Here is a 19,037-nt window from a genome sequence, read left to right as displayed (position 1 = left end):
CCCACTTTCCACTGTAATACGTACGTCATTTCAGCAAAAATATTACATTTCCGTGAATGCATTATATCAAGCACAGTATGAATAGAATACCATTGTAATATAACAGTATTTTAACCAAAAACTATTAAAAAAACGAGTAACTTCTCTTGAACATCGGAAGGTTAGGTAAAATCTTTTGTTTTCGTCATGTATTTTATCCTATTTTACATTAAAATACATCACGTTTCAGCAAAACTACTATTTATTTCCGAGAATATATTCATTCAGGCACAGTTAAGGTAAAATATACATGTGATGTAACAGTTTTTTAACTGAAAACGATTCGAAAAACACGTGTACCGTCTAGCTGATACTCAACAGCTGGTGGTGCGTCATGTGTCGTTGTAAACAATAGGAGGTTGAAGTAGATTACCGGGTATTATATTAAGTGTGAAATATCAAAAAGGTTTTTATTACCGGTATTTTTTGTAGATCAATGAGAACTGTGATACCATATATGATATGATAAGTTAGCCTGTGCTAAGAACTTCAACATAGACTACTATTGTAAGTTGGTGAGCTTCATTTGCTGAAGGAACTGCACAACTTTTCATTACTAATTGGTACAAATTTTACGTTTCCATTGTTTACTGGCAGTAAATGGTAAATATTTTTCATGTCTGAAGCTAAAAGTTGCATCTCACCCCCACACTAGTGGTGATGTTACATTTGACCAAAAAGACGCTGGTGTTTTATCCCAGCAGTGGGTGGACCAGCATTTTAGCTTAAGGTCCGCGTAGGTAATATTCCTACAAATCTTTAAAAAAAAAAAAAAAAAAAGTTCAGATTTTGTCCGAATTATCCGAAATCCGGATTAAAGGGGGTCCGAATTAACGAGGGTCGACTGTACTGTAATTGTCTTCATATTTCCACATTTTTTGCTGTCCTAGCATCAGCTGAGTTTTTCTTCCTCTTACTCACAACCAATGTGAAAATTCTGACTCTTCAATCTTTAGGTTTCAATTTATTGGCTCTTGTTTTGATGTGGATGAACAAATAATAAATTTATCCATTTTCTTCGCTGCTTGCCAGAAAAAAAAAGTTCTAATTTTGGCAAACTGGAACAATAAGAAAAGATGAGGCCCATTATGGTGTGGCCAAAATAAATGTCAGAAAAATTCCAGAAGTACAGCATGGCCCTATTTCATTTTTCCAGTGGGATTTTTACTAGGACTTAGTTTGATGTTGTAAAACAATATAACAGGAGAGGATAATAGGCAACAACTATTTCTTCTAATATTTTTTCTAAGTTTAAACCCATAAATAGGTGGCGGTGCACTTCTGGAATTATACCAAGAGGCATGGCTGAATAACATCAATCATGAATTTATATGACAGTGAATCAGGGTCAAATATCTCCTGCGTCTGAATGACTGGTGACACAGTCAAATATCCACTGTACTCACTGCTTAACCAAACTGGAGTTCGTGATGTTTCAAAATCATATTGACCTGGAATTTTGCCGTAACATGCCTATAAATTAAATTACCGTTTATTTCAGCCGCATCAAAAGTCTGCCTTCCCCTCTGACAGCTCACCAAAAGACAAAGTGTTTTGTCAACTTTTGGATTGTGATAGCTCTATTGGTACCTGTCCCTGTACTTCCCAGACACAGGTGCTCTGTGATGGTCATCTAAATTATCTCCTTTACACTATTTTCCTGCACCACAAACACTCTGTGCATCAAATGTTGCCATGCATTTCTGTTTATATGTCCATAAATTATATTGAAAACTTCCCCACAGAGTGGAATGTGAAGAAAGAAGTTCAGAAAGGAGACAATTGGAGAACACTATCCAGGATTTGGAATTCAAAAAATCTTCTCTTCAGCGACAAAATAAATCTCTGGAGTCTGAGCTTTCAGCACGACAAGATGAATTGGCTGGACTAAAGGTTTGTACAATGAAATGCTATTTGAAATCAAATTTCACTTGATTGTTTGTTAAACAATTAAGAATTTCACCCTTTATAGTCATACTTAATGAATTTATTAATTGATGATAGCTTATCTGTAGCTAGAGGTAGGAAAGTTGATACAGGTAAACCTCTATTTGTGATGGGATTATGTTCCTGGAAACCCAATTGTAAATCAAAATATTGTAAGTTAGGTTCATTGGGTTAGGTTTCTGGCCACTTGGATACCCATATGTATCACCGAAAAAAACAAAAAACTGAAAAACTAGAATAATACTACTGGCACTAAAACACAAATAAACAACACTCACGACTTCATAATAAGTCTGGTCGACATCACACGTCCCCTTCAAGGCTAAGGGGACTCTTTAACATGGAGTGGAGACATCAGCCTGGGTTCCACACAGACTTTGGGGAATCTAATGACTGGGGACTGGAGGGGTAGCCTTCGTCTTGGCCCTAAAGATGGTGAGCAAAACTCTTGCCAAACATTTTCAAAATTACACTGCTCACTTCATTGTCACAAAAACAGAGGGAAAGCACCTCACTGTCACTAAAGCACTTCACAGTCAGAGCAAAAGCATCTCACATTTACTAAAACTGATTACAGTATGTACATGTACTGTACAAGTACAGTATACTGTGAAACTGTAATTTCCTGTAGCTCTAAGGGAAAACAAACACTGATAATGTGAAAATAATGATACCAGTTACTGCTGCTCACCTCATGTTCAGAACAACACAGCTAAAGCACCCTTCAGTCACAAAAACAGCAAACATCACTTCACTGTCACTAAAACAGGAGAACAATATGAACTTTAGTGATGTCCCCTCATTGAAAGGTAAAAAAAAAAGGTAAGCTGGAAAAAAAATGATGATGGCTGATAAACATTGAGCTCCATTTCGTACACATGTAACCAAGAAGAAATAATGGCTGGACTGTAGATTACCGGATGGCCACGAGGCGGCGTTCCGGTAAATGATGCCTCAGCTGACAAACGAAGTGAGTGATGCATTCCATGTGCTGAGTTGGCGGGATGACCAATGTCTTTAATGCGAGTTTGTTTACATCGCAAATAAGGAAGTGGTCTTATATCAGCATCGTTAATGCAAATTATTGTAGATTGGGACATCGTAAATAGAGATTTACCGTAAATTGCGGCATATAAGTCAAAATTTTAAGCTTGAAAAAAATCTCTCCAAAACCAGGGGTCGACTTATACTCAGAGTATAAAATGTGAAGCTGTACTACATAGTGGAACAGCCTGCCTAACACTCGCTGTGCATCATTTAGCGTAACTTCCGTGGCCTGCCGCTAATCTTTCCTACTGAAATTCATGTTTGGTAAACTTAGTTAACATAGAGATTATAATAAAATTGTAAATTCCAATATAATTAAACGAACACAATACCACACGCCATTTTCATCAGCTGATGGACAGTAAACAATCGATCAGAACGCCACTAAACCCAGGCGGCCAGCCAGACAACTACCCGGTACTATGATATGGGTGCCATCTGCACAATTTTGTGATAGCGCTATAGATTGTGAATTCACATACACTACAGGGGCAATGACATTTTAATGATACATTATGGCAGTTTATTGAATATACAGTCGACCCTCGTTAATTCGGACCCCTTTAATCCGGATTTCGAATAAATCAGACGAAATCTGAACTGTCCATATCAAATTTCTGGTTCTGGGATTGTCCCAGTTGCAATTGGGGTTGCAATTTCAAATTCTGTGTCACTACTAAGATATAACAAAGTCCCTGGTGCACTCTAAGATTAAGAGAAAATGGACGACTCAGGAGTGCTGAAGTGAGAGAAAACAGACTCCTATGACAGGGCATTCAAATAAAGAGACATGGCTACATGTTTTGTGGACTAGCCACTGTACAGTATCCTTTTCATCACTTTGTAATAAACCTCGTTATGCCTATGTGTTTCTGATAATTACCATAACATTATATATTTATATATTTAGCGGTTGCACAAACACAAGGCCTCACACATGCCATTCAGACTGACAGACCTGACAAGTTTTACCAACCATAAAGACAGTTGAAGCTTTAAACATCACTCACAATGGATCTTGAATATTCCAACTGTAATCAGACATACCTCAGTTGCCTCAACAATTGCAACCCCAGTTGCAATATCAAATTCTGTGTCACTACTAAGATGTAACAGTCTCTGGTGCACTCTAAGATTAAGAGAAAACAAACGACTCAGGAGTGCTGAAGTGAGAGAAAACGGACTCCTATGACGGGGCACTCAATTGAACATACACATAGCTGTATAATGCAATATTAACCCCTAAATCGGTTAATTTGGACAATCGGCTAAAACGGACACCCTTCCCCCCTATTAGTCCGTTTTAACGAGGGTCAACTGTACACACAATGACACCGTAATTAAAACCTTAACTTTCAAGATAAAAAGTTATAACTTTAGCTTCAACATTAATTTTACATCAAAGTTATATTTTATTGACAATAAAAGCATGTATGATCACATTTTAAAATCCTTCAAAGTCTGCAGGCTGTTCATCGTCTAACATAAAGAGGTCTGCATATGGGTCCGAATCACTGGAACTTCCGACTTCGTCTTCATTATATTTGCTGCCATCCTCCTCCTCGTCACTGTCTCGCCACAACAAATCATCTTCCCCATCCATTGCATTTGAAATCCCACATTTTTTGAGCGATTTTACGACAGTTTCTACACGAACAGCTTCCCAAGACTTTATTTCAAATTCGCACAACACATCCAGTGGTGGAGCATGCATATTACCCCCCTTCATGGATGACTTTTCTCCCTCAACCATCCATTTATTCCACTCAGTCTAGCGTATTGTCAGATACCCAAAGAATGTTCTATACTACTGAGGGTATACACAAACACTTGTTGTCTTTAAAAGTAGGTTCTATTCTCTTACGGGAGATATATATATATACAGTAGGACGCAGAACCTCGCGGTCACGCCACGAGGACTCTGTCTTTTCTCTTTACATCTATCTATGTATTACTACGCGCTGGCCTGTACAGATGCCAGCATTCACAAGCTAAATACATAAAGTATAAATGTGATAATTTATATACATAACATGGTGCACAATAAATGGAATATTACATAGAATTAATACATGTTCTGTAATACTTTACTATACATAATTAATAAGAGTAATATAATAATATACAGCTGAAGGTACTACTTCGTGTCCATATATATCATACACCTCCCTCCCCCCTATACGCTCATAGTTTCATCTTGAGTGGACCTTTTGTTTCTGAGTCGCTCGGACCTGCGGAGTACTGGGGCAGAAACACAAGGTGGGGATGGATTTACTTTAGAGACATCAACATTAGGGGACTCAACTGGGGAAGGGTCAACACTAGGCAGCTCCACAGGTCGGAGGAAACGACGGTTCCTCCACCATACTCTACCACTAGGAAGACGCACTTGGTAGTCCCTGGACCGGCCAATACCCATAACAACCCCAACCCTGTCCCAGCGGTGAGATACCGGATCTTGAATCCTGATCTGCTGGCCGATACTCAACCTGGGAAGGGGGCGGGCATGACAGTCATACCGAGCAGCGACATCTGCGGCTCGTTCTGCTGCACGGCGGTCACATTCCTCAGTCTTGGCCTGCCACTCTTGAGAAAAAGACTTTGGGTGGGCAGGAACACAAGACCTGAGATGATGTCCGTATAGAACCTGGGCTGGGGAGCGTCCGGTGAAGTTCGGGGTGTTGCGTAACTCCAACAAACCTCGATCGAAGTCCTCGCAGTCGATATTTCCTGAGGGTGACACCTTAAGGATCAGGTGTTTCACAGTCTTGACTGCGGCTTCAGCGTGTCCATTCGCCTGGGGGTAGTGGGGCGAGGTCACGACATGACGGACTCCCCAACGGTCCATGAAGTCCCGGAACTCGTGGCTGGTGAACTGGGGTCCTCCATCAGTCCTGAGGCGGAGGGGAACACCAACTTCTCTGAAGTAATGCCTGAAGCTCCGGATGGTAGCAGTAGCCGTTGTATCACTACCACAGGGGACGACAACAGGCCATCCAGACAGTCGGTCGGCAATGACGAGGAAGGACTTCCCTGCTACTGCAAAGAAATCGGCCGACACAGACTCGAAGGGTCTTGAAGGGTTGTCGTCGCACATTAAAGGTTCCTGTTGCTGGCTAGGTTGCAGAATCTGGCACGGTTCACAGGCACGGACGGTACTTGCAATGTCCGCGTCGATTCCAGGCCAAAATACAGTCTGCTTCGCCCGTCGCTTGGTGGCCTCCACTCCTCGATGGCTGTCGTGAAGGCGGGCCAAGGTACGGCGGCGTAGGGCAGCAGGAATGACTACTCGTGGGCCATACAAGACGAGGTCTTCGTCACAATAGAGATCCTCGCGTATTTTCCAGTACGGGAGTAGCAATTCATGAAGGTCGTATCGGTTAGATGGAAATCCTTGAGACACACAGTCGACGAGCCGGATGTAGGAAGGGTCGGCCCGGGCTGCGGTGCGGAGATCTTCAAGGGTCTTGTCTGCATTCGGTGCTGTAGACTCTTCTGATGTGAAGACGGCCTTCAATGAAACCACTGACTTGAGGGATGCAGCAGCTGTAGAACACAACATCTCGTCCTCTGGGGTGGCCTTTAAAATAGGTTTAGGGAATTCCTTGGAAATAATGGCCAACTCTTGACAATGGCCATATGATAAAAGCGGAGTCGGGATACCATTATGAACATCAATCCGGGCTGAGCAAGACTGCTTACCAAAGGTAAGGGTAGCCCAGAAAGATCCCAAAGCTGGAGCCATCTTGGAACCATCAGCTGTCAGTTTCGTTGTCTGAGGAGGGGGCTGTAGGTTGCTCCGGGGTATTCCCAAACTTGCTAAATGTTGTGGACCAATTACTGAGACGTCAGCACCGGTGTCAGGTAGCATCTGAAGACTGGATGACGAGTTACCGTAAGAAATGACGACATTGATGTGCTGGGGCGTCGTGTCTGTGGAACTATTTACACGACGGCAGGAACGACTGGACACAGCGTCTTGATGCTTGCCAGAAGGAGGGGGCGCGCCAGCACTACCTGAGGATGACTTCTTGGATCCTAGGTGGCGTCCTTTATGTGTCTTCTTACGACAACATTTGTCATAATGGCCCACACGACCACAAAGTCTGCACTGAACTTTGCTAGCAGGGCACTTGACTGTGTAAGCCCAGTGACCCTGGCGGTCGCAACTTCTGCACACGCTTTGAGCAGCTGGGCACTGGGAGGCATTATGCTGTCTCGCACAGCTGTTACACAAAACTGCTGCTGAAGGTGTAGCTGGAGGGTGAGGGGTGGGGTTACTTTGCTGCTTCTTACCCTTTCTGTAGGAAGACACTGCCCTCACCTGGTCAGGCTGTTAGCGTAAAGCTGAAGTCGCACACCTGGCGGCCTCGTACGCTCGACATTTCGTAACAACATCTTGAAGGGAGGAAGTGGGGTCGAGGGAAATGAGACGCTGAACTAGCTCTTCATCTCGGACACCCGTCAAGATAATTGTCTTAAGTTGTGTCTCTTCACAGACTTGAGAATGTCCGGGACAAACATCAACTTCCTCTGAACACCTTTTGAGCCTTACAAAAAATGCGTCAAAAGATTCTCCATCAAGCTGTTTACATTGGAGGAGTTCTCTTCTCCTGAGTGCTTCGTTGTGCTGTCCCTTGACGTGTTCCTGCAACTTGTCGAGCACGGCCTCTACCGTCAGAGTTGTCGTAGGAGGCACTTGAAGTGTGTGCTCGAGAGTACGTTGTGTCTAAGGACAAGCACATACGAAGCTGTATCATTTGTTTCGGCTGTGATAAACTTGACAAGTCAACCATTGTTGCATAGTCCTGCCAACGTCGACGCCATTCCTGAAACATCTGATAAGAAGCGTCAGACATCAGAGAGGGAGGCGTCTGTACTGCAGCCTTTTGAGGTGTTGTTCCGACTCTGGGAAATGAGGTACCAGTACCTCTAGTCGCATCAACATTAGTAGTAGCAGACGAATCTTGTACGGTAGAACGTTGTGGGGAGGCTAACAGAGAAATCAAGACTCCTTTCTTCTAAGGTCATCCTCACGTCTACGTATCTCTTCGAGTTCTCTGCGTGTTTGTTCCTCTTTGTGGCGTCGTCTTTCAGACTCTTTGTACCTAATTTCTTCCTCTTCTCTCCTTGCAATATCATCCTGGCGTCGAGAAGTTTCCATCCACTTTATCAGTTGAAGGAGATCTGTGGACGCATGCATCGCAGGAGAGCTGGCTCGCGACGAGCGAGGAGATTCTGTGGGTGACTGGGCATTGTCACTGTGGGGAGCGTGGGTGGGGACAGGTCTCCCACACTAAAACTCGTAACCCCATCGTCCAGGGTATCATTTTGATCCCTGTGAGACATGCCAACATCTTCTGTACTCTATCTGTGCAAAAGACCGGGTCAGCCCCTCGTAATCTATGCACAGAATTCTGAAGAAAGTCACAAGAAAATACTGTATAAGGTGAATGCGTGTGTGTGTCTGGCGGGAGGGGAGAGACTTGGCGCGCTGCCAGACGTAGGAGCGGGTTGGCAGCATCGAGCGCTGGCTCAGTCACCCTCAGACCAGAGACGGGAGAGCACGTACTGTCGGGCCGCTCCCTTAGTCATCTGACCGCAACTTGCACAGACAATTATGATTAAAATACACAGCACAGCACTTCACTTCACAGCACAGCACTGTACACAGCATAGCACTTCACAACACTGTAAGTCTCGAGGCTTGTAGTAGTCTTGCTGTAAACCATGAAGCTGAAGGCGAGACGCCATTAACAGAGTCCGGGGGAAGGCTTGGTCCACTGCATCTCACTGAGAAATAATCACTGCGCCATCTAGCGTATTGTCAGATACCCAAAGAATGTTCTATACTACTGAGGGTATACACAAACACTTGTTGTCTTTAAAAGTAGGTTCTATTCTTGTACGGGAGATGTATATATATATATATACAGTAGGACGCAGAACCTCGCGGTCACGCCACGAGGACTCTGTCTTTTCTCTTTACATCTATCTATGTATTACTACGCGCTGGCCTGTACAGATGCCAGCATTCACAAGCTAAATACATAAAGTATAAATGTGATAATTTATATACATAACATGGTGCACAATAAACGGAATATTACATAGAATTAATACATGTTCTGTAATACTTTACTATACATAATTAATAAGAGTAATATAATAATATACAGCTGAAGGTACTACTTTGTGTCCATATATATCATACACTCAGAACGAATATTGTCCTTAAATGGCTTATTTAGGCTTACATCAAGTGGTTGAAGCACAGACATTAACCCCCTTGGTATTACTGCAGTTACAATGTTGTTTTGTTGTAGATGCTTCTTGACTTTATCTGTTAAATAGGCTCTGAACATGTCCCAAACCAACAAGCTCCTTTCCTTGTGTAATCCACCAGGCCGCCTACTCCACACATTGTCAATCCATAAATGTGTTTGGGGGATACACTGAACAAGCCTACATGGTAATTTACTAAACCATTGTGGCTTTATGCTCTTGCTGGCTTCCACTCATTACCCACACACCAACCTGACTACAGTTGAAAATATCTTATCCCCATGGCTCCCCCAGCAAAAAGGATGAAATATGACACAAGTTTCGAGCTGAAAGTTGTTGCGTTTGCAAGCTCTTCAAACAACAGTGCTGCAGCGGATGACAGTTTAAGTCTAAGCTGTGCTGCTGACAGTGTAACCGACCCATAGTTTCGCAACTGGCCGCTTGGTGTTGGTGGCGCCACTGGCAGTTTGTTTACAAGAGCTGATGCAAATGGCGGATCGTAAGCCAGGTGTACCATAATGTTTTGCCTTCATCATACCATTTATAGATTGTACTATCAAGGTGTTATACTGGTATGCCGTGTAAACAATTACTATTTTATTGGAGGTGCTGAGTTTGGCTTGGTGTTTACCAGAATTCTTACGAAGATAACTTACTGAAGATTTTTAGCTGTTGCTTGCTGTCCTATGTAGATCCTGTTGCCCACTTCCCTTTTTGTATGAACTATATAATACTGTACTGTACAGTTGAGTCTGGATTTACGCAGTTTTGGTTTACGCGTTTTGTCATTTATGCGGTGCCTTGCCGGAATTGAAATGCTTCATTTACCCGGCAAATTTGGTCATTTACGCGGGAAGCGGCACGGGCAGGGTGCGCACAAGGTCGCCCAGTCACCAGTCATCAAAACATTACCGAGTTCTTCACTCGCCACGCACCACAGTCAGCCCAAGTCAGTGATAGTGAGGATATGGACTTTGAGGGGTTTGACAAAGAAGCCCTGCAAGCCTCTGTGGTGGATAGTGATACAATTGATACAAGTGATACAGGTGAGGGCCAATAATCTGCTCTCTGCCTCGGAACCAACCCCCCATCCCCGTGTGCCCAGCCATCTTTTCTACTAATGTAAGTGTTAAAGAGCCTACTTTTATTTATATTTCTCTTTAATTATTAATTGTGTGTGCATACCATCATAAAATTAAGATGTTATTTTGACTACAAGGTACGTATTGTGTCGGAAAAAGTGGAGTTTGGGGGTCGGCCCAGTCTCTATTTCAATTAATCCCATATGTTCTGTTATTTCGTTTACGCGGTACTCCGAGGGTTAAATTGACCGCGTAAATGAAGACCCGACTGAATATATATACTGTACAGTGTATATCAAATATTGAAAAGTATTACGGTAAGTGTCTTGATGAAAGTGGCGTGGCCGTATAACACACTTTCGCCTATGTTTGGGCCTTGGGGGGTCGACCCATATGACAAGTATAGAACTAAACCTGAATTTTTAACTAAGATTCTTGAGGTTGACGTATATGCCGGGTTGACTTATATGCTGCAATTTACGGTACCTATACAGTACACATCTCTTGTTCTAAGGGTAGTCTACTCAGCTGTGAATGGGTAGACAGTTGCAGTGCTAGGCACACTTCTTCCTTGTGTAACAAAGGCTAGTATCCGTTCCTGAAAATCTTTCCGTATCACAAAACCATTTTTCTCATTGACTCCCATTATATAAGTTGAGATGTGTTCTTATGGGAAGGTTATTGCGACTCAAAAACGTAACGCAAGCACATATATGAATGAAAATAGACACAATCAGTGGTTCATTCATAATGTAACATGACAATACTGTAAATGCACATACAGTGGTTCATTCATAATGTAACATGACAATACTGTAAAAGCACATACAGTAGTCCCTCCTTTAACGAGCCGTTCAATTTACATGATTTCGGTTAACGAATTAGCTTCCCATAAGGATTTTCAGTTCTATTAACGAGTGCAACTTTTATTAACAACAGCCTTACGAGAAACACTCTTTGGTTCGTGCATCAGCTGATTGGCTAGTCCGCCAATACAGTAATCAGTTCTATGTTTACATTTGTTTCCAGTGGAGGAAATACAGTGGTCCCTTGGTTAACTAACACAATTCGTTCCAGAAGGTCCTTTGTTAACCGAAACCATCTTTTCAATGGGATTTTGGGTAATTGGTTCCAGCTCACCGAAAATTACATACAAAATAAAAATAAATGCAGTAAAGTACACTTACTTTGAGGGTGTATGTAGAAGGCTCCTGGTTGATGATGACGATGATGGGAATTAGAAGTGGGGGTGGAGGAAAAGGGAGAAGAGAAGGAAGTGGGGGTGGAAGAGAAATCACCCCATGCTTCATACTGTCATTTCACCCATAAAATTTTAAGTTCACTACAGTAGGTGTAATTCAAGATTATTTTCTTTAAATCAACACTTCACTGCACTATATATTGTCAATATGTAAAATCAATTTCAGAATGACCAATAATTGTACTGTAAAAACGTAAAAATAGTTTATGTTCAAGAGAGTCTCAAGCAAGATGTTACCTCCACTGAGCAGAGACACAAACTGATGCCTGCTGGGTGAGTCAAGTGGCTGTTTGGCACGCTAAAAACTAGTTTCCTGTACTTCAGTTATGTTCAATAATTGTTAAAATGACTAAAAAATTTAATATAAAACGTAAAATTATTGAATAGTACAACCTTCTTGATATTTACTCAAATGGGAATGAATTTAAGCCCTAGAACCGATTACTGTATTGGCGGACTAATATTCCAGCTGGTGAGCAAGCGAAAACATGTTGAGAGGAATTCGTTAACCGAAATTAAGATTCTTATGGAAGGTAATTCGTAAACCGAAATTTTGCTAACCGAGGCGTTCGTTAACCGAGGGACCACTGTATCAAGAAAGTTATGCTCTTGAATATGTTTGCCTTTTTTATATTAAAATTATTGGTCATTCTGAAATTTACTTAACATATTGCTAATATATACAGTACAGGGTACAGTTTTAATGTACCCATCAGCTGATCAAATCACCTACCAACGAGTCTCAGTTTTACTTTGTTTATAGTGGAGTAAACATCGAGTTTGTTGGTCTCTTGAATATTTTTCATTTTTACATTAAAATTATTGGTCATTCTGAAATTTAGTTAACATATTGATAAGATACAGTGCATAAATTATTAAGAAAAACTAAGAACTCATTAGAATCAATGCACTCTGTAAAGAATATGGCATATCATCATCGACTGCCTCTACAACCAGCTGTTTGCTATGTAAACAAAGCTGCCGGGAATACTACATACAAAGTAAGTTAAAATACAGTATTCTATTGTTTTTTATTTATTCTTGTACAGTATACTGTACAGTACAGTAAGTCCTCGCTTAACGTCGGGGTTACGTTCCTGAAAACGCGACATTATACGAAACAACGTTAAGCGGATCAATTTTCCCCATGAAAAATTGATAAAATAAGGGAGATATGTTCCTGAGCATCCCTTTGCCCCATGAAATACATTACATATTCATGAATTCAAAACTCCTTGTGTGATGCCTGGTTAGGTGCTTGTATGCATTACTATAAAGTCACATTCATTGAGATTTATAAGAGAAAAACTTAAAACTCCTCTGCATGACATAAATAAATACCGCTAGGTAACCTTGGTTGGCCGGCTGGCGCCATCTGTCATAATACATCACCTCCCACTCTGCACTTCCGGCAAGATTTTAGGTGGTTTAGGCTTAAAATTTTTATCTTATAAAATGGCACAGACTAAAGATAGCAGAATTCTTGCAAGGCAGCGAATAATATGAATATAGACATCATTTATTTTGCACAAGATATAAAAATTTTAGCACTGTACATGTTTTTCAACTTATTTTGCGGTAGATAGACATAACTTTCTTCATTTATTTTTACTCATTTACATGCACACACCATACTAAATGCATATTGCGAAAAAGATAAAAAGTATTCCGTGACGACTCAAACAACATTGTACCGAGTCACCGGGACATTAAATGAATTTTTGTCTCTAAAGCTTAGCAATGTAATACCGAAACAACGTTAAGCGGGCTGACGTTAAGCGAGGACTTACTGTACTGTATTTTGTTTATATTTAATGTTCTGTTAATTCTATTACCAGTATACAATACTTTGTATGTACTTTTTCTGTGAGTTGGAACCAATTACAGTCGGCCATTAACATACGCGGGGGTCACGTAACAGATACCCGTGGATGTTAAAAATCCGCGTATTTTTTGCCCCCCCCCCATGTCCTTATTTACCGCATATACCTGTGTGTAGTTCGAGTTTTTAAGACCAAATTATTTGGCAAAAAATTGGGGGTCGACCTCTAAACGGGTAATAGTTTCGTTAGGTTGAAAAATATTTACCAGTAACTACCAGTAAACAATGGAAACGATGCACCAACGCACCACCAGCTGTGAGTGTCGGTACAGTTGCCCGGGCAGATCTCTTGCGTCATCATAGCAAGCCCAAAGTAGCCAATTCCATGGTATGGTAGTACAGGATGATGTAAAACATAAAGTATTCATTTATTAAAGTTTATTTATAGATACTGGACATAAATTTTTGTTCATTACATTTGAAACATCAATCTTTGTTAATTAAATTTGAAACAAAAGAAAACTTCGATACCGTATTTTCATTAAAATATTACATCACAAGTATATTTTACCTTAACTGTGACTGAATGAATATACGTATTCTCAGAAATAAATATGGAAATATAATATTTTTGTTGGAATGACGTACATATTACAGTGGAAAGTGGGATGAAATCATGACGAAAACAATGACTTTTGCTTTCTTTCGTTATTCAAAAGATGTTACCGTAATCGCTTTTCGAATGGTTTTCAGTTAAAAAGCTGTTGTACTCGTACTGTATTACAATAATATTCTACCCTATCATTAGCCTTATAATCCCACAACTGAAAACCATTCGAAAAGTGATTACGGTAACATCTTTTGAACGAAAGAAAGAGAAAGTCATTGCTTTCGTCACAATTTTATCCCACTTTCCACTTAAGCAAAAATATTACATTTCCATGTTCTCAGAAATAAATGGTAGTTTTGTTGAAACGTAATGTACAGTATTAATATTAAAATGCAAAAATAGCTATAAAAACAATTAATACACCCGTAATGTACTGGCTGGCATCTCCACTCGTCCCTGCTCCCGCGTCCAAGGTCACCACTCCTCCCAACTCGCTCCCTCCGCTCCCTCCTCCGCCTCCTCCACCTCCTCACCATCACTACTGCCGACAACAAACACAAATGTTTTGTGAATAACTGCACCTCCACTTCCTATGTACAGTACTGAACTGTACTGTGCTGTGCATTTTACAAACAATAAACATGGCAAGAAAAGCTATTAATAAAAAGAGATAAAAATTTCACTTTACTGTACAGTAACTATCCTCGGCGACAGGACGGGGGTCATCGGGCTCATCGTCACTCAATTCCATAACGGGTGGTGAAGTGGGGGCGACGGTGGATTTAGCTGCTTCCTCACTGCTGCCAGTGATTGATAGTGTTAAATCTCTCCTTCGATGATCAAAGAACATGGTGATGGGGAGTTGTCGTCTCTTTCTTTCATTTCTTCCATGATGTTTTTGTATGGAGCAAAAACGTTATCCATCTCTCGCATGAATTTCAGGGCACGCACCATGGAGGGGTCCATACTATAGGCCAGGTTTTTCAGTGCCTCAATATTCCTGGTCATCTCCCCCAACTTCTCCAGCGTTATTTCTTGGTGCTCTTCCTCTTCCTCATCCTCTTTCCCTTTCGCTTCCTCTTCCTTGCCTGAGTCTACTAACTTCTGTAGATCCTCCTCGGTCAGCTCAGTGTCGTGCTCTTCAATTAGCTCCCTAATCTCGTCCTCTGCCATGTCCTGGAAGCCTTCAGCAGCCACTTTCCTTGACAGTGCCTGGGTCTTTCTGAATATTTTCATTAAAATCCATCAAAATCATTTTCCTTGTCATTGTCTTAAGCACCAAACAGCTCCTCCCAGTCTTCTCCTTGAACAGGGCTAGAGGGTACGTGTTTTTCGAATCGTTTTCAATTAAAAAAATGTTACAGCACATGTATATTTTACCTAAACTGTGCCTGAATGAATATATTCTCAGAAATAAATAGTACTTTTGCTGAAACGTGATGTATTTCAATGTAAAATAGGATAAAATACATGACAAAAACAAAAGACTTTACCTAACCTTCCAATGTTCAAGAGATGTTACTCGTTTTTTTAATAATTTTCGGTTAAAATACTGTTATATTACAATGATATTCTATTCACACTGTGCTTGATATACTACATTCATGGAAATGTAATATTTTTGCTGAAATGACGTACGTATTACAGTGGAAAGTGGGATAAAGTGGTGACGAAAACAATGACTTTCGCTTTCTTTCGTTCAAAAGATGTTTCTGTAATCGCTTTACGAATGGTTTTCAGTTAAAAAAACTGTTGCATCACAAGTGAATTAGGATAGAATATTATTGTAATACAACAGTTTTTTAACTGAAAACCATTCGAAAAGCGATTACTGGAACATCTTTTGAACGAAAGAAAGCGAGTCATTGCTTTCGTCACTTTCCACTGTAATACGTACGTCATTTCAGCAAAATATTACATTTTCCATATTCTCAGAAATAAATAGTAGTTTTGCTGAAACGTAATGCATTTCAATGTAAATTTGGATAAACTACATGAAAACAAAAGACTTTACCTAACCTTCCGATGTTCAAGATATGTTACTCGTTTTTTTAGTAGTTTTCGGTTAAAATACTCTTATATTAGTGATATTCTATTCATACTGTGCTTGACATAATACATTCACGGAAATGTAATATTTTTGCAACTACAATGCTGATGTCAACACAAGCGTGGTTACAGCGAGACTGACTGAGTGAGGGAGAGCTATGCATGTGTGTGTGAGGTTGCGGGAGCGGGCGGTGTCCCGTGTGAGGTACCGCGTGCGATTTGAATGTACTTCAATTACTTCAATGTACAGAATATTCCTCCGGCGGGGCAATCCGCGTATTTGCAAATCCGTGTATGCTAAACCCGCGTATGTTAAGGGTCGACTGGACCCAATATCCCATTGAATTAATAAATTCATTTAACGAAATTTTCAGTTAACGACTGACTCTGTGGAACCAATTGTGCTCGATAATCGAGGGACCACTGTACTTGAATTTAATTACCAGAAAAGATGTTGAGTGCTGTAGGAGGTGGTGCAATCAGAGTTACTGGGAGTTGCCTCCTTAAAACATCAAGTTTATAATCCAACTTAATTCCTTTATGGATTCTTTTTATCACCACTACTTTCGCTTGAACTTGATGGTCTTATTTCCACTCATCTTGAATAAGGGTACACAGTAACACAGACACAAAACTGAACACAAACTGGAGAAAGAATTGAAACTGAGCAGTGGTCATTGTTGTGGTGGCTGCTGACAGCTGGAAAGGTGAGCCGCCCCACCAGCTGTCGTGTGGCTACCACCAGATCCACATGAAGTAAATTTTATAATTTTGAAGAAATTTTTTGTTTTATAATCATGATTTTTCTTTCGAAAATCGTAATAAATTAACCAAAATTCTGTACGGAAGTACAGTGGTCATCGATTAACGAACACAATTGGTTCCTCGGGAGTCGTTCGTTAACTGAATCTATTTTTTCAATGGGATATTGGGTAATTAGTTCCAACTCACAGAAAAAATACATACAGTGTACTGTATACCAGTAATAGAATTAACAAAACATTAAATAAAATACAGTACTGTACTGTAGTACTGTACTGTACAGTATACTGTATAGTAATAAAATAAAACAGTAGAATACTATATTTTAACTTACTTTGAGGTGTGTATGTCATATTCCTGGCAGCTTTGTTTAAATATCAAACAGCTGATTGTAGAGGCAGTCGATGATGACATGCCATATTCTTTACAGAGTGCATTGGTTCTAATGCCTCAATGTTTCATAATAATTTCTGCACTGTATATTATCAATATGTGAACTAAATTTTAGAATGACCAATAATTTTAATGTAAAAATGCAAAAAAATATCAAGAGACCAACAAACTGGATGTTCACTACAATGTAAACAAAGTTAAACCGAGAAGTGTTGATGAGTGATTCGATCAGCTGATTGGCACACAAAAACTGTTCCCTGTACTGTATATATTATCAATATGTTAACTAAATTAGAATGACCAATAATTTTGATATAAAAAATGCGACCAACTTTCTTGATATTTACTCCACTGGAAACGAATGTAAACATAGAACCAATTACTGTATTGACGGACTAGCGGATCACCTGATGCGCACAACAAAGCGTGTTTCTCGTAATGCTTTCGTTAATCAAAGTTTTGTTCGTTAATGGAATTGAAAATCCTTATGGGAGCTAATTCATTAACCGAAATTAGTTGGATTAGAAGCAAATTTCATTGAGCTGAGGGATAAGAGAGGGGAGAGGTGTATGATATAGTGAGTTAGTTCTTTATGATTGTCACACTGGTGACTTGTATAACAATAAGAGATATTAAATGAAATATCTTGCTAAATATTACAGTTACGAGTCATATTGATTATGTTTGGGAGAAAATGTTGTCTCCCTTGTATTATTATGATGATACAATGTGACTCATGGTGTTCCTCCTAGTTTAGATGAGTGAGGTGCAACTGGAGGATGAAGGGAATAACCCAACTCTACCTTGTTTATTTGTTGGCTAAGAGAATTACCGACAGGATGTGAAACTCGTATTTTTGGCTATGATGATTTGTGTTACCGCGGTCTGCCACCAGGGTGTAGCACCATTGCTATTGTTTTGGCATCATCGGCTCATTGCAAATGGCTAACTGGCGGCTGAACTTTCTGTTAACATTTCTTTAATCTTTCTAGGGGCATTTTTCATTTTGATAAGTAAATGTTTCTTAAAGGTAATACAGTCGTTAAATAATGTAAGACATGAATCTGGTGTGGGTTACGGATGCTGGGGAAGGAGGTTCAGTGAGATGTTGTGAGCTCCCCTCTGCTGTTTAGCCATTATTTACGTCTTCGACAAATTTTCCATAAGTTTGTGGTAATTAGGCTTGTTTTTCAGTATTTTATTATTAGTAATATTATTAATAAAAATTTTTGTGCTTAGTGGGCTACTGCTCGTCCCAGACTCCCTAGCTAGGCACCCCTGCCTACGGCGCTCGGCCTCCTATCCTTAATACCGGCACATTAGACGCAGGGTAATTTGTGATACATTTTTTATGGGAAAAAATGCATCTTATACGCCGGCGAGTACGGTATACAGTCCTGAACACAAGCTGGAGAAAGAATTCCAACTGAGCAGCGCCATTACAGTGGGGTATGCTATAACGAATCTCATTGGTTCTCGAACCTTGTTCGTTATAGGATTAATCCGTTCCAGGCCCCCAAATACAACCACTTAACACTGAAAAAATTCTGTGGAAAATGTAAAAAATACGGTACTTTATCTTACCTTAGTGTTGTTCAGCATGCAGGACAGGAGGCAGAGGGGGAGGGAGGAGGAGAGAATTATGGAGAAGAGGTGGAAGGAGAGGAGTCATCCTTCCTAGCCCTCTTTGGTGACTGTCTCACAGGCACTGTGTCTGTAGGGTCTTTTTTTACCTTTGTT

General features: G+C 40.5%; 1 protein-coding gene across 4 annotated transcripts in view; it reads left to right on the top strand.

Moving 5' to 3' along the window:
* Positions 1 to 19,037, top strand: part of LOC121880046 (kinesin-like protein KIFC1) — a 141,763-nt gene that overhangs the window by 77,823 nt on the left and 44,903 nt on the right. For all 4 annotated transcript variants that reach the window (XM_042387045.1, XM_042387048.1, XM_042387049.1 and 1 more), the window contains one exon: positions 1,785 to 1,932. In XM_042387045.1, the coding sequence (XP_042242979.1) occupies positions 1,785 to 1,932 (148 nt within the window). The remainder of the gene's footprint in view (positions 1 to 1,784; positions 1,933 to 19,037) is intronic.

This window comes from Homarus americanus, unplaced genomic scaffold (assembly GCF_018991925.1).
Source record: "Homarus americanus isolate GMGI-L3 unplaced genomic scaffold, GMGI_Hamer_2.0 scaffold30108, whole genome shotgun sequence".
NCBI lineage: Eukaryota > Metazoa > Arthropoda > Malacostraca > Decapoda > Nephropidae > Homarus > Homarus americanus.
The sequence above is the reverse complement of the archived record's forward strand: the minus strand, read 5'-3'. Positions and strand labels throughout refer to the sequence as shown.